Source organism: Pseudorasbora parva, chromosome 15 (genome assembly GCF_024679245.1).
Source record: "Pseudorasbora parva isolate DD20220531a chromosome 15, ASM2467924v1, whole genome shotgun sequence".
NCBI lineage: Eukaryota > Metazoa > Chordata > Actinopteri > Cypriniformes > Gobionidae > Pseudorasbora > Pseudorasbora parva.
The window spans coordinates 45,833,322-45,858,810 of record NC_090186.1 but is presented as its reverse complement, the minus strand read 5'-3'; the positions used below and the strand labels follow the sequence as shown (position 1 = coordinate 45,858,810).

The 25,489-nt window shown below is 41.9% G+C and overlaps 1 protein-coding gene across 6 annotated transcripts in view; it reads left to right on the top strand.

The window, feature by feature from the left end:
• Positions 1 to 25,489, top strand: part of plcb4b (phospholipase C, beta 4b) — a 116,338-nt gene that overhangs the window by 17,261 nt on the left and 73,588 nt on the right. For 4 of the 6 annotated variants that reach the window (XM_067418415.1, XM_067418416.1, XM_067418421.1 and 1 more), the window contains exons 3-7: positions 13,051 to 13,101; positions 17,107 to 17,204; positions 18,083 to 18,163; positions 18,515 to 18,574; positions 23,200 to 23,343. In XM_067418415.1, the coding sequence (XP_067274516.1) occupies positions 17,121 to 17,204; positions 18,083 to 18,163; positions 18,515 to 18,574; positions 23,200 to 23,343 (369 nt within the window). In that variant the 5' untranslated portion in view covers positions 13,051 to 13,101; positions 17,107 to 17,120. The remainder of the gene's footprint in view (positions 1 to 13,050; positions 13,102 to 17,106; positions 17,205 to 18,082; positions 18,164 to 18,514; positions 18,575 to 23,199; positions 23,344 to 25,489) is intronic. The other 2 variants (XM_067418419.1, XM_067418420.1) reach the window with 1 other exon arrangement.

The following is a 25,489-nucleotide window of genomic DNA, read 5'->3' as shown; positions in this document are numbered from 1 at the left end:
CACAACTGAAGACATTTAACACAACTGAAGACATTAAACACAACTGAAGACATTAAACACAACTGAAGACATTAAACACAACTGAAGACATTAAACACAACTGAAGACATTTAACACAACTGAAGACATTAAACACAACTGAAGACATTAAACACAACTGAAGACATTTAACACAACTGAAGACATTTAACACAACTGAAGACATTAAACACAACTGAAGACATTTAACACAACTGAAGACATTAAACACAACTGAAGACATTAAACACAACTGAAGACATTAAACACAACTGAAGACATTTAACACAACTGAAGACATTTAACACAACTGAAGACATTAAACACAACTGAAGACATTAAACACAACTGAAGACATTTAACACAACTGAAGACATTTAACACAACTGAAGACATTAAACACAACTGAAGACATTTAACAACACTGAAGACATTAAACACAACTGAAGACATTTAACACAACTGAAGACATTTAACACAACTGAAGACATTAAACACAACTGAAGACATTTAACACAACTGAAGACATTTAACACAACTGAAGACATTAAACACAACTGAAGACATTAAACACAACTGAAGACATTAAACACAACTGAAGACATTAAACACAACTGAAGACATTAAACACAACTGAAGACATTTAACACAACTGAAGACATTAAACACAACTGAAGACATTTAACACAACTGAAGACATTTAACACAACTGAAGACATTAAACACAACTGAAGACATTTAACACAACTGAAGACATTAAACACAACTGAAGACATTAAACACAACTGAAGACATTAAACACAACTGAAGACATTTAACACAACTGAAGACATTTAACACAACTGAAGACATTAAACACAACTGAAGACATTTAACACAACTGAAGACATTAAACACAACTGAAGACATTAAACACAACTGAAGACATTAAACACAACTGAAGACATTTAACACAACTGAAGACATTTAACACAACTGAAGACATTTAACACAACTGAAGACATTTAACACAACTGAAGAACACACAACTGAAGAACACACAACTGATGACATTTAACACAACTGAAGACATTTAACACAACTGAAGACACACAACTGAAGACATTTAACACAACTGAAGACATTTAACACAACTGAAGACATTAAACACAACTGAAGACATCTAACACAACTGAAGACATTTAACACAACTGAAGACATTAAACACAACTGAAGACATCTAACACAACTGAAGACATTAAACACAACTGAAGACATCTAACACAACTGAAGACATTTAACACAACTGAAGACATTTAACACAACTGAAGACATTAAACACAACTGAAGACATTTAACACAACTGAAGACATTTAACACAACTGAAGACATTAAACACAACTGAAGACATTTAACACAACTGAAGACATTTAACACAACTGAAGAACACACAACTGAAGACATTAAACACAACTGAAGACATTAAACACAACTGAAGACATTTAACACAACTGAAGACATTTAACACAACTGAAGACATTTAACACAACTGAAGACATTAAACACAACTGAAGACATTAAACACAACTGAAGACATTTAACACAACTGAAGACATTAAACACAACTGAAGACATTTAACACAACTGAAGACATTAAACACAACTGAAGACATTTAACACAACTGAAGACATTAAACACAACTGAAGACATTAAACACAACTGAAGACATTTAACACAACTGAAGACATTAAACACAACTGAAGACATTAAACACAACTGAAGACATTTAACACAACTGAAGACATTAAACACAACTGAAGACATTTAACACAACTGAAGACATTAAACACAACTGAAGACATTAAACACAACTGAAGACATTAAACACAACTGAAGACATTAAACACAACTGAAGACATTAAACACAACTGAAGACATTAAACACAACTGAAGACATTAAACACAACTGAAGACATTAAACACAATTGCTGTAGAAGTGCCTAATGTCCTGAAACTGCCCAAACGACTCCACTAATCCTATCCGAGCTCATATTGTGATATCAGAGCCTGTGTGTTATCGCTCAGGTCTAGATCCGATCATCTGCTGACCTCATGATGACCACAACGTAGCTGTAAGAGGAAGATTTAAGAGTTATAAACGCTGACCTGAGAGTTATAAACGCTGACCTGAGAGTTATAAACGGTGATCTAACAGTTTTAAAGGGCGATCTGAGAGTTATAAACCCCGATCTGAGAGTTATAAACGCCGACCTGAGAGTTATAAACGCCGATCTGAGAGTTATAAACGCTGACCTGAGAGTTATAAACGCCGATCTGAGAGTTATAAACGCAGACCTGAGAGTTATAAACGCTGACCTGAGAGTTATAAACGCTGACCTGAGAGTTATAAACGCTGACCTGAGAGTTATAAACGCTGACCTGAGAGTTATAAACTCTGACCTGAGAGTTATAAACGCTGACCTGAGAGTTATAAACGCTGACCTGAGAGTTATAAACGCCGATCTGAGAGTTATAAACGCAGACCTGAGAGTTATAAACGCTGACCTGAGAGTTATAAACTCTGACCTGAGAGTTATAAACGCTGACCTGAGAGTTATAAACGCTGACCTGAGAGTTATAAACTCTGACCTGAGAGTTATAAACGCTGACCTGAGAGTTATAAACGCTGACCTGAGAGTTATAAACGGTGATCTAACAGTTATAAACGCTGACCTGAGAGTTATAAACGCTGACCTGAGAGTTATAAACGCCGACCTGAGAGTTATAAACGCTGACCTGAGTTATAAACGCCGACCTGAGAGTTATAAACGCCGATCTGAGAGTTATAAACGCTGACCTGAGAGTTATAAACGCTGACCTGAGTTATAAACGCTGACCTGAGTTATAAACGCTGACCTGAGTTATAAACGCTGACCTGAGTTATAAACGCTGACCTGAGAGTTATAAACGCCGACCTGAGAGTTATAAACGGCGATCTAACAGTTTTAAAGGGCGATCTGAGAGTTATAAACCCCGATCTGAGAGTTATAAACGCCGATCTGAGAGTTATAAACGGCGATCTGAGAGTTATAAACGCTGACCTGAGAGTTATAAACGCTGACCTGAGAGTTATAAACGCTGACCTGAGAGTTATAAACGCTGACCTGAGAGTTATAAACGCTGACCTGAGAGTTATAAACGCTGACCTGAGAGTTATAAACGCCGACCTGAGAGTTATAAACGCTGACCTGAGAGTTATAAACGCCGATCTGAGAGTTATAAACGCTGACCTGAGAGTTATAAACGCTGACCTGAGAGTTATAAACGCCGACCTGAGAGTTATAAACGCTGACCTGAGAGTTATAAACGCCGATCTGAGAGTTATAAACGCTGACCTGAGAGTTATAAACGCTGACCTGAGAGTTATAAACGCCGACCTGAGAGTTATAAACGCTGACCTGAGAGTTATAAACGCTTACCTGAGAGTTATAAACGCCGACCTGAGAGTTATAAACGCCGACCTGAGAGTTATAAACGCTGACCTGAGAGTTATAAACGCTGACCTGAGAGTTATAAACGGTGATCTGACAGTTATAAACTGTGATCTAACAGTTTTAAAGGGCGATCTGAGAGTTATAAACCCCGATCTGAGAGTTATAAACCCCGATCTGAGAGTTATAAACGCCGACCTGAGAGTTATAAACGCCGATCTGAGAGTTATAAACGCCGATCTGAGAGTTATAAACGCCGATCTGAGAGTTATAAACGCCGATCTGAGAGTTATAAACGCCGATCTGAGAGTTATAAACGGCGATCTGAGAGTTATAAATGGCGATCTGAGAGTTATAAACGGCGATCTGACAGTTATAAACGCTGATCTGAGAGTTATAAACGGCGATCTGAGAGTTATAAACGGCGATCTGAGAATTATAAATGGCGATCTGACAGTTATAAACACTGATCTGAGAGTTATAAACGGCGATCTGAGAGTTATAAACGGCGATCTGAGAGTTATAAACGCTGACCTGAGAATTATAAATGGCGATCTGAGAGTTATAAATGGCGATCTGACAGTTATAAACGCTGATCTGAGAGTTATAAACCCCGATCTGAGAGTTATAAACGGCGATTTGAGAGTTATAAACGGCGATCTGAGAGTTATAAACCCTGACCTGAGAGTTATAAACGCCGACCTGAGAGTTATAAACGCCGATCTGAGAGTTATAAACGCTGACCTGAGAGTTATAAACGCCGACCTGAGAGTTATAAACGCAGACCTGAGAGTTATAAACGCTGACCTGAGAGTTATAAACGCTGACCTGAGAGTTATAAACGCTGACCTGAGAGTTATAAACGCTGACCTGAGAGTTATAAACGCTGACCTGAGAGTTATAAACGCTGACCTGAGAGTTATAAACGCCGACCTGAGAGTTATAAACGCTGACCTGAGTTATAAACGCCGACCTGAGAGTTATAAACGCCGATCTGAGAGTTATAAACGCTGACCTGAGAGTTATAAACGCTGACCTGAGAGTTATAAACGCCGATCTGAGAGTTATAAACGCTGACCTGAGTTATAAACGCTGACCTGAGTTATAAACGCTGACCTGAGTTATAAACGCTGACCTGAGAGTTATAAACGCCGACCTGAGAGTTATAAACGGCGATCTAACAGTTTTAAAGGGCGATCTGAGAGTTATAAACCCCGATCTGAGAGTTATAAACGCCGATCTGAGAGTTATAAACGCTGACCTGAGAGTTATAAACGCTGACCTGAGAGTTATAAACGCTGACCTAAGAGTTATAAACGCTGACCTGAGAGTTATAAACGCTGACCTGAGAGTTATAAACGCCGACCTGAGAGTTATAAACGCTGACCTGAGAGTTATAAACGCCGATCTGAGAGTTATAAACGCTGACCTGAGAGTTATAAACGCTGACCTGAGAGTTATAAACGCCGACCTGAGAGTTATAAACGCTGACCTGAGAGTTATAAACGCCGATCTGAGAGTTATAAACGCTGACCTGAGAGTTATAAACGCTGACCTGAGAGTTATAAACGCCGACCTGAGAGTTATAAACGCTGACCTGAGAGTTATAAACGCTTACCTGAGAGTTATAAACGCCGACCTGAGAGTTATAAACGCCGACCTGAGAGTTATAAACGCTGACCTGAGAGTTATAAACGCTGACCTGAGAGTTATAAACGGTGATCTGACAGTTATAAACTGTGATCTAACAGTTTTAAAGGGCGATCTGAGAGTTATAAACCCCGATCTGAGAGTTATAAACCCCGATCTGAGAGTTATAAACGCCGACCTGAGAGTTATAAACGCCGATCTGAGAGTTATAAACGCCGATCTGAGAGTTATAAACCCTGATCTGAGAGTTATAAATGGCGATCTGAGAGTTATAAACGGCGATCTGACAGTTATAAACGCTGATCTGAGAGTTATAAACGGCGATCTGAGAGTTATAAACGGCGATCTGAGAATTATAAATGGCGATCTGACAGTTATAAACACTGATCTGAGAGTTATAAACGGCGATCTGAGAGTTATAAACGGCGATCTGAGAGTTATAAACGCTGACCTGAGAATTATAAATGGCGATCTGAGAGTTATAAATGGCGATCTGACAGTTATAAACGCTGATCTGAGAGTTATAAACCCCGATCTGAGAGTTATAAACGGCGATTTGAGAGTTATAAACGGCGATCTGAGAGTTATAAACCCTGACCTGAGAGTTATAAACGCCGACCTGAGAGTTATAAACGCCGATCTGAGAGTTATAAACGCTGACCTGAGAGTTATAAACGCCGACCTGAGAGTTATAAACGCTGACCTGAGAGTTATAAACGCTGACCTGAGAGTTATAAACGCCGATCTGAGAGTTATAAACGCCGACCTGAGAGTTATAAACGCCGACCTGAGAGTTATAAACGCCGACCTGAGAGTTATAAACGCCGATCTGAGAGTTATAAACCCTGATCTGAGAGTTATAAATGGCGATCTGAGAGTTATAAACGGCGATCTGACAGTTATAAACGCTGATCTGAGAGTTATAAACGGCGATCTGAGAATTATAAATGGCGATCTGAGAGTTATAAACGGCGATCTGAGAGTTATAAACGGCGATCTGAGTTATAAACGCTGACCTGAGAGTTATCAACGGCGATCTGAGAGTTATAAACGGCGATCTGAGAGTTATAAACGGCGATCTGAGAGTTATAAACGGCGATCTGAGAGTTATAAACGGCGATCTGAGAGTTATAAACGCTGACCTGAGAATTATAAATGGCGATCTGAGAGTTATAAATGGCGATCTGACAGTTATAAACGCTGATCTGAGAGTTATAAACCCCGATCTGAGAGTTATAAACGGCGATTTGAGAGTTATAAACGGCGATCTGAGAGTTATAAACGCTGACCTGAGAATTATAAATGGCGATCTGACAGTTATAAACGCTGACCTCAGAGTTATAAACGGCGATCTGAGAGTTATAAACGCTGACCTGAGAGTTATAAACGCTGACCTGAGAGTTATAAACGGTGATCTGACAGTTATAAACTGTGATCTAACAGTTTTAAAGGGCGATCTGAGAGTTATAAACCCCGATCTGAGAGTTATAAACGCCGACCTGAGAGTTATAAACGCCGATCTGAGAGTTATAAACCCTGATCTGAGAGTTATAAATGGCGATCTGAGAGTTATAAACGGCGATCTGACAGTTATAAACGCTGATCTGAGAGTTATAAACGGCGATCTGAGAGTTATAAACGGCGATCTGAGAGTTATAAACGGCGATCTGAGAATTATAAATGGCGATCTGACAGTTATAAACACTGATCTGAGAGTTATAAACGGCGATCTGAGAGTTATAAACGGCGATCTGAGAGTTATAAACGCTGACCTGAGAATTATAAATGGCGATCTGAGAGTTATAAATGGCGATCTGACAGTTATAAACGCTGATCTGAGAGTTATAAACCCCCATCTGAGAGTTATAAACGGCGATCTGAGAGTTATAAATGCTGACCTGAGAATTATAAATGGCGTTCTGACAGTTATAAACGCTGACCTCAGAGTTATAAAAAGGCGATCTGACAGTTATAAACGGTGATCTGACAGTTATAAACGCTGACCTGAGAGTTATAAACGGCGATCTGACAGTTATAAACGCTGATCTGAGAGTTATAAACGCCGACCTGTGAGTTATCAACGCCGATCTGAGAGTTATAAACGCCGACCTGAGAGTTATAAACGGCGATCTGACAGTTATCAACGCCGATCTGAGAGTTATAAACGCCGATCTGACAGTTATAAACGTTGACCTCAGAGTTATAAACGGCGATCTGACAGTTATCAACGCCGATCTGAGAGTTATAAACGCCGACCTGAGTGTTATAAACACCGACCTGAGAGTTATAAACGGCGATCAGACAGTTATAAACGCTGATCTGAGAGTTATAAACGCCGACCTGAGAGTTATCAACGCCGATCTGAGAGTTATAAACGCCGACCTGAGAGTTATAAACGCTGACCTGAGTTATAAACGCCGACCTGAGGGTTATAAACGCTGACCTGAGTTATAAACGCCGACCTGAGGGTTATAAACGGTGATCTGACAGTTATAAACGCCGACCTGAGTTATAAACGCTGACCTGAGAGTTGTCAAAGGCGATCTGAGAGTTATAAACGCCGACCTGAGAGTTAAAAACGCCGATCTGAGAGTTATAAACGGCGATCTGAGTTATAAACGCTGACCTGAGAGTTATAAACGCCGATCTGAGAGTTATAAACGCCGATCTGAGAGTTATAAACGCCGATCTGACAGTTATAAACGCCGATCTGAGAGTTATAAACGCCGACCTGAGAGTTATAAACGCTGACCTGAGAGTTATAAACGCCGATCTGAGAGTTATAAACGCTGACCTGAGAGTTATAAACGGCGATCTGAGAATTATAAATGGCGATCTGAGAGTTATAAACGCCGATCTGAGAGTTATAAACGCCGACCTGAGAGTTATAAACGCTGACCTGAGAGTTATCAACGGCGATCTGAGAGTTATAAACGCCGACCTGAGTTATAAACGCTGACCTGAGAGTTATCAACGCTGACCTGAGAGTTATCAACGCCGATCTGACAGTTATAAACGCCGATCTGACAGTTATAAAAATAAAAAAAAATTGTTGTGTATTGTGCTAATTAATTGAGATTTCTTACAGCTCTTACAGGTTGTTGGCCTTGTCTGTTCCGTTGCTTCTATTACTCTCCCCTTTTTTGTAAGTCGCTTTGGATAAAAGCGTCTGCTAAATGATTAAATGTAAATGTTATAAACGCCGATCTGACAGTTATAAATACTGACCTGAGAGTTATCAACGGCGATCTGAGAGTTATAAACGCCGACCTGTGTTATAAACGCTGACCTGAGAGTTATAAACGGCGATCTGACAGTTATAAACGCCGACCTGAGAGTTATAAACGGCGATCTGAGAGTTATAAACGCCGACCTGAGTTATAAACGCTGATCTGACAGTTATAAATGGCGATCTGGCAGTTATAAACGCCGACCTGAGAGTTATAAACGCTGACCTGAGAGTTATAAACGCCGACCTGAGAGTTATAAACGCCGATCTGAGAGTTATAAACTGTGATCTGAGAGTTATAAACGCTGACCTGAGAGTTATAAACGGCGATCTGACAGTTATAAACGCCGATCTGAGAGTTATAAACGCCGATCTGAGAGTTATAAACGGCGATCTGAGAGTTATAAACGGCGATCTGAGAGTTATAAACGCCGATCTGAGAGTTATAAACGCTGACCTGAGAGTTATAAACGCTGACCTGAGAGTTATAAACGGCGATCTGAGAGTTATAAACGCCGATCTGAGAGTTATAAACGGCGATCTGAGAGTTATAAACGCCGACCTGAGAGTTATAAACGGCGATCTGAGAGTTATAAACGCTGACCTGAGAGTTATAAACGCTGACCTGAGAGTTATAAACGCTGACCTGAGAGTTATAAACGCCGACCTGAGAGTTATAAACGCTGACCTGAGAGTTATAAACGCCGACCTGAGAGTTATAAACGGCGATCTGAGAGTTATAAACGCTGACCTGAGAGTTATAAACGCTGACCTGAGAGTTATAAACGGCGATCTGAGAGTTATAAACGCCGATCTGAGAGTTATAAACGCCGACCTGAGAGTTATAAACGCTGACCTGAGAGTTATAAACGCTGACCTGAGAGTTATAAACGCCGACCTGAGAGTTATAAACGCTGACCTGAGAGTTATAAACGCTGACCTGAGAGTTATAAACGCTGACCTGAGAGTTATATACGGCGATCTGAGAGTTATAAACGCCGATCTGAGAGTTATAAACGCAGACCTGAGAGTTATAAACGCTGACCTGAGAGTTATAAACGCTGACCTGAGAGTTATAAACGCTGACCTGAGAGTTATATACGGCGATCTGAGAGTTATAAACGGCGATCTGACAGTTATAAACGGCGATCTGAGAGTTATAAACGCCGATCTGAGAGTTATAAACGCCGATCTGACAGTTATAATGGCCTTCAACCATTGGTTCCCATTGAATTCCATATATGTCCATAAAAATCCTTGAATATTTTCCTCAAAAAAACATTTCTTTCTGACTGAAGAAAGAAAGACATGAACATCTGGGATGAGATGAGGGTGAATATGAAGTGAACTAATCCTTTAAATCCCAAGATTGATATTTTAGAGCTGTTTTCAGTCGATGTATGAACAAAACTCCTGTCTTCTCTTTTCTTTCCCATGGTTTCCATTGAGATTAAAGGGTTAGTTCAATATAAATGAAACTTCTGTCATTAATTCAGTCAGACCGAATCATGAATCGATTCACTGACTCATAACGGTCCGAATCATGAATCGATTCACTGACTCATAACGATTCGAATCATGAATCGATTCACTGACTCATAACGGTTCGAATCTTTGTTCTGAGATCGGCCATCACTATATAAGTCGTTATTTAGTGTTTTCCCGCACTAACTCTATTCTGGCCTCTTCATCAATGATTGTAGAGCCGCTGTAGTGAGATGGGCTTTGTAACGACGTCTTTAGTGCCTTTATGGGTCTTGAGAGAGGAAATGACATTGGTGTCAATGAAGGCCTTTCTGAGCCATCGGATTTCAACACTAATATCTTCATCTGTGTGTGAAGATGAGCGGAGGTCTGACGGCTGGCCAACCACAAGAGGAATTAATCACACAATTCACATTACTGGCTGAACTAACCCTTTAACATCAGATAATGAATGTGATGGAGTCTGTGTGTTTGGACAGCAGATGAGCGAGCGCGTCCTGAAGCGATCTCTGTAGAACAGCTGAAGCATCAGGGTTCCTGGATGGCTGATGGATAAGAATAGCTCAGAACAGAGCGAAGCCGGAGCTATTACGGCTCTTTCTAATTGCAGCCCAGTGAAGCGCGTTCAGCCACTGAAGGGAGCCGCGCATGCGGACGCAATTTGCACTTCCAATTAAACTGTCGACCTTTGTGCTATAACTCAGAACGTGACTTCTGAGCGCTGTCTATTATTACCTGAGTTAGCCGAGGTCAGCGTCATGTGATCGGATCCCGCGGGTCACGTGATCAGATGAGGGAATGGTACACACACTACACCTACTAGAAGACCTGTGTTTGTGTAGCTCTTCTCATAACACACGTTTTGAAAGCAGATAATCATGTTTATAATATCTTAATATCTTCTTGCATTTATTAGATTAGAGCTGAACAATGATGGTTACATTTTGCCATACAACAATAAACCGCTGACTAGTTTAATGTCATTGGGTGCGTTTACATACACATTCTTAAAGGGATAGTTCACCCAAAAATGAAAATGTGATGTGTATCTGCTTACACCCAGTGCATCCAAGATGTGGTAGGTGTGTGTGTTTCTTCAGTAGAACACAAGTGAAACAAAATTCTTATAGAGAAAACTCTATGAGAGTAAAAAAAACACATGCTTAGACTACATGCACACACACACCCTGCTGTTCGTGACAACACACTGATGTCTTCAGACTCGAACTGATCGGTTTCTGAGAGAAACAGTATTTATGTTATTTTTACCACATATCAGGCGAATCTCATCTAGTGTTCCCATCCGCTATTACTGCCGTCTGATGAGGTCAAACTGGCGCGATCATAGATATATATATATAGATATATTCCTCATTAGTTAGTGTTTGACCTTACCATACGGAAGCAATAGCGGATCGGTTCGTGTCTGAAGACATCAGTGTGTCGTCGCGATCAGCAGGGTGTGTGTGCGTGTTGTCTAAGCGTGTGTTTTTTTACTCTTATAGAATTGTTCCCCATTCACATCATGACTGGCAGACAGCAACGGTTGAGTTAAACATCTTCATTGATGTTCTCCTGAAGAAACACACACACCGACATGTTGGATGCCTTGGGGGTCAGCAGATCAACATCACATTTTCATTTTTGGGTGAACTATCCCTTTAAGCCGATTATGCCTAATAAGCCGACAACGAACATGGTCCTGTAACCGCGGTAACCCGTTTTCTTTTATCGGAGTAAGCTCATAAACGGCGTAAGCATAACCCGCTTGACTCAGGGAGTTTTTGCCTCTGACTCTGATTTCGCCCCGCATGTAAACGGATGGACCTGCTTTCTGTCGGATTACTGAAGTGTGCATGTGTGATAGGTGACAAAAACGCAAACTTAGAGCAGATTTGAATACATCCAGCGAGTGTTTTGCATGATATAAGGACATATATTATAAACGCAGACTCTTTTAAGACCCCTCAATCAATCAATCAATCAATCAACTTTATTTATATAGCGCTTTTACAATCACACCCCTGAGAGAATGTGTTCTCATCTCAGTCCGCAGAAGCAGAAGACGTTCAGTCAGACGCTGCATCATGAGGGATAATATGAGCCATAAATCTCCAGCTCACGCTTTATTAACATCACAACTGACGGAACATGAGGAATACTCTGAGTCAGACACGGACATTATTATTATAGACGTCACTGAAGGAACTAACCGCTTTATTAATAGAGTCATGTAAACGCGCTTTACTTCCATTGTTAGTTTACTGGTGTGCATGTAAACGGGGGAACTGGTCATATTAATAAGCTGATATGTGTGTGTTATCAGCTCACTGCTGTGCATGTAAACGTGCTCTATGAGGATCCTAAGCAAGAATCCAGGACACACGACCTTTGACCTCGCCAGCCACTGATATCCTAACAGTGAATGGTTATCTGTATCTGATCAGAAGCGCTGATGGCCTAGAGCGTCTGTATCCCATGATGCCGAGCGTTCCTTCAGCTCATGAAGGTGTTGTCCTTCATTTATTCAAGGCTGATCGATCTCTTCTGCAATCGCGTCCCTGTTCCTGAAGGCCGCTTCCCTTCCTCAGTCATCCCGCCGGTGTGTTTCCGCCGTGCTGAAGCTGTTTGTGTGTTTCCGCCGTGCTGAAGCTGTTTGTGTGTTTCCGGTGAGCTTCTGGGATTATCGGCTGCTTTAATCAACAGAATATTTGTCGCCTTGTCTGATGTTACCTGAAATAACACCGCTTAACGTCTAAAAATATCCCTCACTCATTACGTGGATCTGCCAGACTGAACAAACGGAACACAGGCTTTATCAGGAGATTTACCCGGATCATTTGTGTTTTATAACGCTTTATTTTAATCTCAGACAGATTGATAATACGGAGGAGATTGGCTTCTGCTTCAGAACGCTTACAGTAGAGCCATTATTCACTTTATGCAAATGAGCTCTGTTCTGATTGGTTAAGATAAGATCCCACAAAACGTGTGGGCGGGTCATGTTAATGCGATGCTTTCATTTCTCCCTCATTTATTGAATAATTTTGATATTTCTGTCAGGTTTGATGCCTGAGATGACAGGTGTGTGTGTGTGTGTGTGTGTGTGTGTGTGTGTGTGTGTGTGTGTGTGTGTGTGTGTGTGTGTGTGTGTGTGTGTGTGTGTGTGTGTGTGTGTGTGTGTTCCTGTTTTGCAGACAGTGATCTCTCCTCAGCATCCGCTGCTCTTCAGCTTCAGCCTCGGCCTGGTAAGACTCGTTTAACTGAATTAGCCTAACGAGCGGCGTCTGATCTGCTCATCAGGCTTCATTAGCTGTGTCTGTCTTCTGTCAAGATCAGGAGTGTCTGTAAGCAGCCAATCAGACGGCAGCTCCGCAAAAGGACTTTATGGGTAAACGGCACCGGCTGCAGGGGTTTATGGGTAAACGGCACCGGCTGCAGGGGTTTATGGGTAAACGGCACCGGCTGCAGGGGTTTATGGGTAAACGGCACCGGCTGCAGGGGTTTATGGGTAAACGGCACCGGCTGCAGGGGTTTATGGGTAAACGGCACCGGCTGCAGGGGTTTATGGGTAAACGGCACCGGCTGCAGGGGTTTATGGGTAAACCGCACCGGCTGCAGGGGTTTATGGGTAAACGGCACCGGCTGCAGGGGTTTATGGGTAAACGGCACCGGCTGCAGGGGTTTATGGGTAAACGGCACCGGCTGCAGGGGTTTATGGGTAAACGGCACCGGCTGCAGGGGTTTATGGGTAAACCGCACCGGCTGCAGGGGTTTATGGGTAAACCGCACCGGCTGCAGGGGTTTATGGGTAAACCGCACCGGCTGCAGGGGTTTATGGGTAAACTGCACTGGCTGCAGGGGTTTATGGGTAAATGGCCAAATGAAGGTTAATCGCTGCTCTTCGGGGATTGGTCTTGTTTTGATTGAGATGCTCTTCTGGGAAGACGAAGCCTCCGGGGAATCGCGCTCTATAAATACACGTGCGGAGCTGCTGTAAGTCATCGGGCCGAACGAGGCCTATTAAGGGCTGGCGATCCCGGGGCGCGTTGCCATGGAGACATGCGTGTGTCACCGAAGAGCAACATGTGTGTGTGCTGTTTGTTTGTGGAGGAAGGTTCCTCTGGCCAGTTCCCGCTTTACGAGTGGACCTGCCGTGACCTTGAGCGTGACCTTGAGCGCTGCATTAAACGCCCGTACATCATCTCTTCAGATCATATCAGTGCAGGAGTTATTTACCCATGATCCTCTGTCTGTCTGTAAAAGGCAGTGTTCTATTTCTGTGGCTCTGGAAAAAATTCCTCCTTTCTGCTCTCTTGCCTTATCTGCTTGGCATTGGAGGACAGAATCCGTAATTCTGCTTTCCTGTTAGGTACATATTTGGTCAGAGATATAGCAGGGAATTATGGAGCGTCTCCCTCATTCCCAGGCCGGAAACTGAAGCGGCCGGTCCTGCAGTAGAGGCTATTATTAGCGTCCGCGGCCTGATGCGGCTCGTTCGTCTTACACACGTCTGATTATCTGGGCTGTTGGTGCGGTTTGGGCGAAGGAACGTCTCTCTCTCTCTCTCTCTCTCTCTCTCTCTCTCTCTCTCTCTCTCTCTCTCTCTCTCTCTCTCTCTTCTCTCTCTCTCTCTCTCTCTCTCTCTCCATCTCTCTCTCTCTCTCTCTCTCTCTCTCTCTCTCTCTCTCTCTCTCTCTCTCTCTCTCTCTCTCTCTCTCTCGCCTCTCTCTCTCTCTCTCTCTCTCTCTCTCTCTCTCTGTGAGTTTGACCATGTTTGGTCAAATGTGCTGTGGCAGAACCTGGTGATCCGCGTCCATCCTGTGATCTGCACACAATCCTCTTCCCTGGTTTGATCGTGTGTGAAGATGATGTAACCTGCTGAATGTCAAAAGTAAGCTGATTTTTAAAAGTGCCCTGTGATGCTGTTTTGAAGGCTTCAGCAACAGGTTCTCTCCATCCGAGGTCAAACACTCTTAAATTCTCCCAATCTCCACTGATGCATCCGCTCTTTTCTCTGCGTGTCTGAAACGCCTCATCAAGGAATCATGGAATCAACTCTTTACCTATTATGATCATCAAAACTTTACAGAGCTTTGCATTCACAAGCGTTTTTTTCACACAATATATATGACAGGGATATCCAGGAAAGCACAGAAAATGATTAAATGAATCTCTACGGTAAATTAGATTATTAAACTATTTGTTTCCCAACATTTTTCAAAATATCTTCTTTTGCAGAATAAAGAAATGCAGGTTTGAATGAGAGGAAATTATGATTTTTCATGAACTATCGCTTTCAGATCATTAGAGAGCCTGAATGACAGACGAAACATCATTGATCAGTATCATGGATATATCTGTGATCAATATCATTGGTGCAGTGTGTGTGTTATGTGCTTGCGTGCGTGCGTGCGTGTGTGCATGTTTTTGTGTGTTGAGAACCGCTTACTGGTGTATTAGACTGAATGTTTAACTTGACTGACAAACATTACCAGGGTGGGTTTGTTTGCACAAGTCGGGTGAGGCAAACACACACACACACACACACACACACACACACACACACACACACACACGCGCACGCACACACTCACTCACACACTCACTCACACATGCGTTTACTCAGCTATCGAGATGGGTCAATTCCATTGAATCCATTCTACTGTTGTGATATATCATTTTGTGCTAGTTATGAATTCTGTAATCCACACACCAAACCAAACAGAACCCCTTCAGTATTTCGGTGTACTTTACTTTTATGCTGTTTTACAAACGGCCACTTCCTCAAAGGACATCTTGTCAGGATTAACTCTTTTCCGGGTAAAAAAATATCATTTAAAATATCATTTAAAATATTAATGTTACAGTAGAATGTCTGTTGGGAAAATAAAGTGTAATGAAGCAGAGAGTTACTAATACTCTAATGACTGCTGGTTAACATGCAGTTGCAAAGTTACCTATAGTTAGTAGAATGTGTCAAGTGGACTATTGAAATCAAGGGTTACAGAATAATATTTATTATTTGAATATGTTGTGTTTTTACAATAATGAGGATTTAGGGGGACATTTTTAATTATTAATGTTAGGTTACTGTCAGTAATAATACTGTCAATATTATGATGACAGACATGATTTTATGTTGGAGTGATGTGTTCAGTGTTCAGTTGATTGACTGTTGTCTTCAGTGATGAGTTTGACACTGTGTCCTGTCCCAGCATGACTGCGCTCCAGTGCACAAAGCGTCGCTCCATAAAGACATGGATGAGGAGTTTGGTGTGGAGGAACTGGACTGGCCTGCACAGAGTCCTGAGCTCAACCCGATAGAACAGCTTTGGGATGAATTAGAGCGGAGACTGAGAGCCAGGCCTTCTCGTCCAACATCAGTGCCTGACCTCACAAATGAGCTTCTAGAAGAATGGGCAAAAATCCCCATAAACACACTCCTAAACCTTGAGGAAAGCCTTCCCAGAAGAGCTGGAGCTGTTAGAGAGGGTGGGCCGACTCCAGATTAAACCCCACGGGTTAACAATGGGATGGCATTAAAGCTTGTGTGTGTGAAGGCAGGCGTCACAAAACTTTTGCCAATGTAGTGTATCTCTACCTGTAGAATAAATAAAAAGAGTCTCATTTAGCACGCCTTATGCTGCACCTCATATTTCCCATCATCCTCTGTTGTAGGGTTATGGCGTGACTCCTTCTGTTTGATGTGCATGAATATGCAGCTCCTGAATTTTAATGAGTTCTGATTGAATATTTATCAGTGGGTTATTAATATGGTGTTTCCCAGCGGATGCATCGAGACTCTCCTGTTTGGGATATCTCGCCGTCAGCATGTTGAATATGTCTGAGGGAATATTCACCTGACGGCTGGTATATACTGCATTCCTTCTTTCAGATTAAAGCTCTGCTGCGGATTCATTTCAGCGCCACGTCTTCAGGTTTTGTTTGATGGAATACTTCATGACTTATAAAGATAAAAGAATCAAAGATGCAAACGTCACCACATATGATGATTCAGATCCAGCTGAGGAGACAGTGGAGTTATAATTCAGATCAGGGTCAGTTCTGATAGTGTCAGTGCAGTCAGAGCGCTGATATTACTGGATATTACATCTTTTAGTGTTCATTTACAAGATACATTTCTTTTCAGATGCACCAAAAACACAAGAACTGAAACATCTGAATATCTGTGAAGTCATTTTACAATCCAGTGTTTTCTGGATGTTAATGTGGTTTATATTTCCCATCAGGTCTGTGAGCAGTCATGACCAAATCATACGAGTTCAACTGGCAGAAGCGCGTTCCTGATTTCCTGCAGGACGGAGCCACGTTCGACCGATTCGATGAGGTAAGCGTTCTGATCTCGACACACACACATGCACACACACACTCTCTCTCACACACACACACACACACACACACACACACACTCACTGATGTCTGTCTGTGATTCCTCATCTTTAGTCCAGTTTTCTGCTCTAGCTCTGGTTGATTAATGGCGTCAGTTGTAGGCTAACGTCTCCTGATGCTCCGGGGTCAGATGTGTTCGGTCGCAGTAAACTTATCTTTGTGGGATGATGAAGAACATCTCTTTAACTAACACGGCCATCTTGATTAATGCGGCAGATGTATCGCACAGGAGATAGGGCGTAAATAAGAAGGAAGTCTCATGGAGCGCAGTTACAGTTCAGCCAGATCCTGCAGAGAGGCAGATGGGGAAACTGTGCTGCGGCGGCCATCTTGGCTCGTGTGTTCCGCTGAAGGTGAACTCATTAGCCGAGCCCGCGGGTCACTGTGGCGTATACTGCCAAACTCAGAGGGGACGACTTCCACGGAAATATGAACTGTTTTCAACACTGATAATAATCGGAAATGTTTCTTGAGCAGCAAACCCTCACAATTTCTGTAGTTCTGAGCACAAGTGCTAGTTTGTTTGTGGTGTATATTTCTCCTGCTGCGTTCGGTTCTTTTCAAATCATCAGACTCTTCGATCGCATTACACACACTTCTGCAGTACCAGGTTCATCGACTCGCCTTTGACTAACACAAACGCTAAGACACTGTAGACATCAAAACTATGACGAGGATTTACACTGTACAAACTGTACATTATATACCCCTATACTTCCCCTAACCTATCACACACACACACACACTCATACTCACACACAATCTCTCACACACAAACACACACACACACCGCTCATCATCTGCTGTGTTTTTCAGGATCCCTTCGCCTTTGAGCCCAGCTGCCATTTCAAAGTCGACGAGTTTGGCTTCTTCCTCACGTGGAAAAGTGACGGAAAGGTGTGATTGATCTGTTTAATGCCCCTGATGCAAACACACATCACACACACCAGTGTCATTAAATCACTGTGTGTTTCCTCAGATCTTCATCGCTTCTGTTCAGACTCTGAGATCATGTGCTTTCAAAGCTTAAATTGTAAGCCTCTAAATGTATTTGATTGACTTGATGTTCATATAGTCCGTCATTGACATTCAGTTTAAACCCTTTCAGAGAGAACTGTCTGTCAGCAGAACTTTGCCTGGATGAGATGTGTATTGTTATTCATATCACACTAGATCAAGCACATTAATAGAGTAATTAAAACAGCACCTTTGGTTAAATCTGTGACCTTGACCTTGTGTGTCCTGCAGGAAGGTCAGCTGCTGGAATGTTCTCTGATCAACAGCATCCGTCCTGGAGTCGTGCCGAAGGTAAAGACGTCTGATTCCTGATCAGTAGCAAACAAACACTTCAGTCATTCAGATGACAGTTAGTTAGTTAGTTAGTTAGTTAGTTAGTTAGTTAGTTAGTTAGTTAGTTAGTTAGTTAGTTAGTTAGTTAGTTAGTTAGTTAGTGCACTAGTTAGTTAGTTAGTTAGTTAGTTAGTTAGTTAGTTAGTTAGTTAGTTAGTTAGTGCATTAGTTAGTAAGGTACTTAGTGAGTTAGTGAGTTAGTTAGTTAGTTAGTTAGTTAGTTAGTTAGTTAGTTAGTTAGTTAGTTAGTTAGTTCGTTCGTTAGTTCGTTAGTTAGTTAGTTAGTGCGTTAGTGTGTTCGTTAGTGCGTTAGTTAGTTAGTAAGGTACTTAGTGCATTAGTTAGTTAGTTAGTTAGTTAGTTAGTGCGTTAGTTAGTGCGTTAGTTAGTGCGTTAGTGTGTTCGTTAGTGCGTTAGTTAGTTAGTAAGGTACTTAGTGCATTAGTTAGTTAGTTAGTTAGTTAGTGCGTTAGTTAGTGCGTTAGTTAGTGCGTTAGTGTGTTCGTTAGTGCGTTAGTTAGTTAGTAAGGTACTTAGTGCATTAGTTAGTTAGTAAGTTAGTTAGTTAGTTAGTTAGTTAGTTAGTTAGTTAGTTAGTTAGTTAGTTAGTTAGTTAGTTAGTTAGTTAGTGCGTTAGTTAGTTAGTTAGTTAGTTAGTTAGTTAGTTAGTTAGTTAGTTAGCTAGTTAGTTAGTGCGTTAGTTAGTGCGTTAGTGTGTTCGTTAGTGCGTTAGTTAGTTAGTAAGGTACTTAGTGCATTAGTTAGTTAGTTAGTTAGTTAGTTAGTTAGTTAGTTAGTTAGTTAGTTAGTTAGTTAGTTAGTTAGTTAGTTAGTTTTTATTGTTTATGTGAACTTTAAAGGAGCATTCCATTTTCTCATTCTTCAAGCATTATGGGAATGTTACTTTTGAATGTTTACTGAATGTTTGGAAACATGTAGCAACATTTAGAAAGCGTTCATTCCATGAACAATTAAACATAGAAATTTTGAGATAACGTTTTATGATCTTAAAGACCTTGATTATTTTGAATGAAAACCGGAGATACAGGAATGTGTTGAGGTGCCCTGATGGGCGAGAGAAGCCCTAAGGAATGGGAAGCAAACCAGGGCAGGAGCAACAAACTAAAAGAAACAAAACTGGCACTGGAGCTTGGAAACAGGAGACAAACATGATTAAACTTGACAAGACAAGAGATTACGCTGGCTGGAGCACAAGGTGTACATAAATACAATCTGGCTCAAGACCGTGAACACGAGAGGAATAAATAGGGGAGATGATGAGGAAGGCTAACCGATGACGGTTTAAACAGCCATACCCTTTAACCACACACATAGTGAGGTGGGGAAGATCCGATGTTAGTCCGTCTAGAAGCCAGAGCCTGGAGCCCTTCAGCCGAGCTCCAGGTGTGCCGTCAGCGCTGGATAAAGGCAGAGCCATACGGGATACCCATAAACCCTTCCGGCTGAGACTTCTGGCCGTACTTGACCCACCACACCTGCTGATTCTGGGAGGGTTAGGGAGCGCAGAGCATTATTGGCCCATTGTTCTGGGGGTGAAAACACGAGAGACTTGCAGAGGCTCCGATCAGTTGACAGAATTATTTCTAAAACTGGGAAACAACCGGAAGGCTATGAATCCGGAACATGTGGTCCACCTTAGCCTGAGTAGTGTCCTTGGCTGAGGGGAGTTTGGGAAAGGGGATGAAGCGGACTGCCTTGGAGAGACAGTCTGCTAGTGTCAGGATGGCAGTGCTATCTCTCGAAGTCAAGGGTTAGGTGTGACCGTGGACGAGAGGGAATGGGCCATAGCAGACCCACGGCAGGCGATTAGAATTCTGGTTGAGCAGGCCAACACAAACTGCTGGACATCCCGGCTCATTGAGGGCCAACAAAACTGATCTAATTCTGCTCTAATATGACCTCTGAGCTGTGCGGTGTCCAGAATAATAATCCTCCGCTGTGTGTTAATAGGCCAGAGGAGAACTGAGTCTGGTTTCTCTAAGGTTTATTTTTCTCCATCATGCCCTGATGGAGTTTCGGTTCCTTTGGTCGCCTTTGGCTTGGCTTGCTCAGTTGGGGACACTAACATTATGATCAGAGTTATTCAACTAAATATACAAATAACATTAATGAATGAGGTCTTATTTAATTCTATAAACTATAATACTGATCTGCCAACATTGTCTCTCTCTGATAAATTAAAATAAGCTGATAACATCACTGTTTACTCCAGAACGACTGTACAGCCAAATCTAATTCTGCTGCAGTATTGTCCTGTTTAACACTGAAGCTGCTTTCACACAATCGGCGCTGGAAAAGCGCAATATAAATAAAGTTAATAGATTGATTGAAAACCTCTGGACGGTGGCAGCCAGCAATCTCTGTATTTCGGGATGAAAGACCAGCCTATTTTGTGCCCCCCCGTGGGCTCATCAAGCCTGGTGTGAGCTCAACCTCCTTGCTGAATGGATGAACTTCAGCCCCGTCCACACGAAGCCAGAACTTTCCCAATCCGATCCGTTTCAAGAAATATCTGAGACCACACGAGATCACTAAAACCGACTCTCAACTATGTAGTATACATTTGGGTATTTAAGATGGGTTGGAGGTCATCCTAACTTTAAGAAGTTATTTACAATGATTTTTAAGAACATTCTTTTTGGGAATATGAATACTTCTTAAATATTATCTTAAGAGCAATCTTAAGAAAAAAGTTAAGAACATTCTTAAGACAAGTTTTTGAGAATACCAAATTGTTCTTATCTTTTTTCTTGAGCTAAAAAAAAAGAGAAGATATTGATAGTTAAGGAGAATGTTATTCTTACGAATGTTACGTGAATCCAGGCCCAGGTCTTTAATAATCTCCTCAGATCGCCAGTACCTGAAACATTCTCTGTACAGCGTTAATGGAGCGTTTTTTAGCTGAACGTTCATCTAATGTCTTCAAATGTTACTACTTGTTTCAGAGAACATACATAAGTACCGTTCCCATAATGTTTGAAGAATGAGTATATGGAATATTCCCTTAATGTTCGCATAACTGAAATAAATATTTTAGATACATTAAGAAAACTGGACATTTTGAACCTCAGAAATAATGTTTTCATGACTTCTTGAGGACGTTAGAAAGCGTTATGTTAGGATCAGCACTGATGTTACTGTGTTTGCTTTACGTCTGCACTCGAGTGTTATCGACAGTTAGAGATTATATCTCATATTCTGTGTGTGTGTGTGTGTGTGTGTATGTGTGTGTCAAATATTGACTGGCATGTCGCTGTGCAGCCGCACCTTTCTGTAGTGTTTGTCTGGAACAGGCACAGCAGGAAGTGACTTTAGGACCGTTTACCGTGTGTGTGTGTGTGTGTGTGTGTGTGTGTATGTGTGTGTGTGTGTGTGTGTGTGTGTGTGTGTGTGTGTGTGTGTGGGTGGGGGTGTGTGTGTGTGTGTGGGTGTGTGCACGTGTGTGTGTGTGTGTGTGTGTGTGTGTGTGTGTGGGCGGCTCATGTTTACAGGACCTGAGGGTAACCTGCTTTAGTTGCTGTTTGCTAAGCAGGAGGTGATGTGTGTCTGGCCACGTTAATAGACATGTTTACTTTGATCCATCATCATATTCACAGTGTTCGGTTTCATACAGGAATCGAACACACACACACACACACACACACACACACACACACACACACACACACACACGTGTGCACGCACACACACACACACACACACACACACACACACACACACACACACACACACACACACACTGCCCCTAAACCTACCCATCTCAGGAAACATTCTGCATTTTTTCTTCCTCATAAAAACTCCTCCTGTGTGATTTATAAGCCTTTTGTAAAGTGGGGACATGGGTAATGTCCTCATATTTCACCCTCTCCTGTAATACCTGTGTCATACCCATGGCATTATACACATTTGTGTCCTGATATTTCACAAAAACATGCCCACACACACACACACACACACGACTCTCACAGCTGCTCTGTTCAGATGGACATTTATAACACAATTTGTCCTCTAACATTAAAAAGAGCACAGTTATCTGGTCTTTGATAATGTTCTTCAATGTAATATGGCTCCTATTCTATCCAGTAGTTTTTGCATCGTAATATCTCTTTATTGAAATGAGTCATGAATGATCCGGTTGGACCTATTGGTGTTGTAACCCTTCCAGATACACTGAGTTTCCTCCTGTTGATGTGTGTGTGAGACTGTAAGGTGGAGACCTGAGCTGAGTCCGTGTTTTCAGCTCCATGTTCCGTGTTTTTAGCTGTATGTTCCGTGTTTTCAGCTCCATGTTCCGTGTTTTTAGCTGTATGTTCCGTGTTTTTAGCTGTATGTTCCGTGTTTTCAGCTCCATGTTCCGTGTTTTTAGCTGTATGTTCCGTGTTTTTAGCTGTATGTTCCGTGTTTTCAGCTCCATGTTCCGTGTTTTTAGCTGTATGTTCCGTGTTTTCAGCTGTATGTTCCGTGTTTTCAGCTGTATGTTCCGTGTTTTCAGCTCCATGTTCCGTGTTTTTAGCTGTATGTTCCGTGTTTTCAGCTGTATGTTCGTGTTTGTGTTCCTGAAGGACTCCAAGATCCTAGCGTCTCTGGAAGCGGCTGGGAAGAACGAGGCGGATCTGGAAGGCCGGATCATCTGCGTGTGCAGCGGCACGGATCTCGTCAACCTCAGCTTCATGTACATGGTGACCGACAACACGGATATCGCCAAGGTAACCGTCACCACGGCAACACACGTGACCTGCTCAATGCAGCACACATGTCAGACGTTAAACACGCTTCTGTCCCCATCACTGCACACACTGAGCTCGTGTTACTGTGACGGATCCAACCTCAGAGTTTCTGTTATCCTTATAATATCAGTTAACTAGTGGTGTAGCGGTGCACAAAACTGACCAAACCACGTATAATATCAGTTAACTAGTGGTGTAGCGGTGCACAAAACTGACCAAACCACGTATAATATCAGTTAACTAGTGGTCTAGCGGTGCACAAAACTGACCAAACCACGTATAATATCAGTTAACTAGTGGTCTAGCGGTGCACAAAACTGACCAAACCACGTATAATATCAGTTAACTAGTGGTCTAGCGGTGCACAAAACTGACCAAACCACGTATAATATCAGTTAACTAGTGGTCTAGCGGTGCACAAAACTGACCAAACCACGTATAATATCAGTTAACTAGTGGTGTAGCTGTGCACAAAACAGACCAAACCACTTATAATATCAGTTAACTAGTGGTCTAGCGGTGCACAAAACTGACCAAACCACGTATAATATCAGTTAACTAGTGGTCTAGCGGTGCACAAAACTGACCAAACCACGTATAATATCAGTTAACTAGTGGTCTAGCGGTGCACAAAACTGACCAAACCACGTATAATATCAGTTAACTAGTGGTGTAGCTGTGCACAAAACAGACCAAACCACTTATAATATCAGTTAACTAGTGGTCTAGCGGTGCACAAAACTGACCAAACCACTTATAATATCAGTTAACTAGTGGTCTAGCGGTGCACAAAACTGACCAAACCACGTATAATATCAGTTAACTAGTGGTCTAGCGGTGCACAAAACTGACCAAACCACGTATAATATCAGTTAACTAGTGGTGTAGCTGTGCACAAAACAGACCAAACCACTTATAATATCAGTTAACTAGTGGTCTAGCGGTGCACAAAACTGACCAAACCACGTATAATATCAGTTAACTAGTGGTGTAGCGGTGCACAAAACTGACCAAACCACGTATAATATCAGTTAACTAGTGGTGTAGCCGTGCACAAAACTGACCAAACCACTTATAATATCAGTTAACTAGTGGTGTAGCGGTGCACAAAACTGACCAAACCACGTATAATATCAGTTAACTAGTGGTGTAGCGGTGCACAAAACTGACCAAACCACTTATAATATCAGTTAACTAGTGATGTAGCGGTGCACAAAACTGACCAAACCACTTATAATATCAGTTAACTAGTGGTGTAGCGGTGCACAAAACTGACCAAACCACGTATAATATCAGTTAACTAGTGATGTAGCGGTGCACAAAACTGACCAAACCACTTATAATATCAGTTAACTAGTGGTGTAGCGGTGCACAAAACTGACCAAACCACATATAATATCAGGTAACTAGTGATGTAGCGGTGCACAAAACTGACCAAACCACGTATAATATCAGTTAACTAGTGGTCTAGCGGTGCACAAAACTGACCAAACCACTTATAATATCAGTTAACTAGTGGTGTAGCGGTGCACAAAACTGACCAAACCACGTATAATATCAGTTAACTAGTGGTGTAGCGGTGCACAAAACTGACCAAACCACGTATAATATCAGTTAACTAGTGGTCTAGCGGTGCACAAAACTGACCAAACCACGTATAATATCAGTTAACTAGTGATGTAGCGGTGCACAAAACTGACCAAACCACTTATAATATCAGTTAACTAGTGGTGTAGCGGTGCACAAAACTGACCAAACCACTTATAATATCAGTTAACTAGTGGTGTAGCGGTGCACAAAACTGACCAAACCACATATAATATCAGGTAACTAGTGATGTAGCGGTGCACAAAACTGACCAAACCACATATAATATCAGTTAACTAGTGGTGTAGCGGTGCACAAAACTGACCAAACCACGTATAATATCAGTTAACTAGTGGTCTAGCGGTGCACAAAACTGACCAAACCACTTATAATATCAGTTAACTAGTGGTCTAGCGGTGCACAAAACTGACCAAACCACGTATAATATCAGTTAACTAGTGGTCTAGCGGTGCACAAAACTGACCAAACCACGTATAATATCAGTTAACTAGTGGTCTAGCGGTGCACAAAACTGACC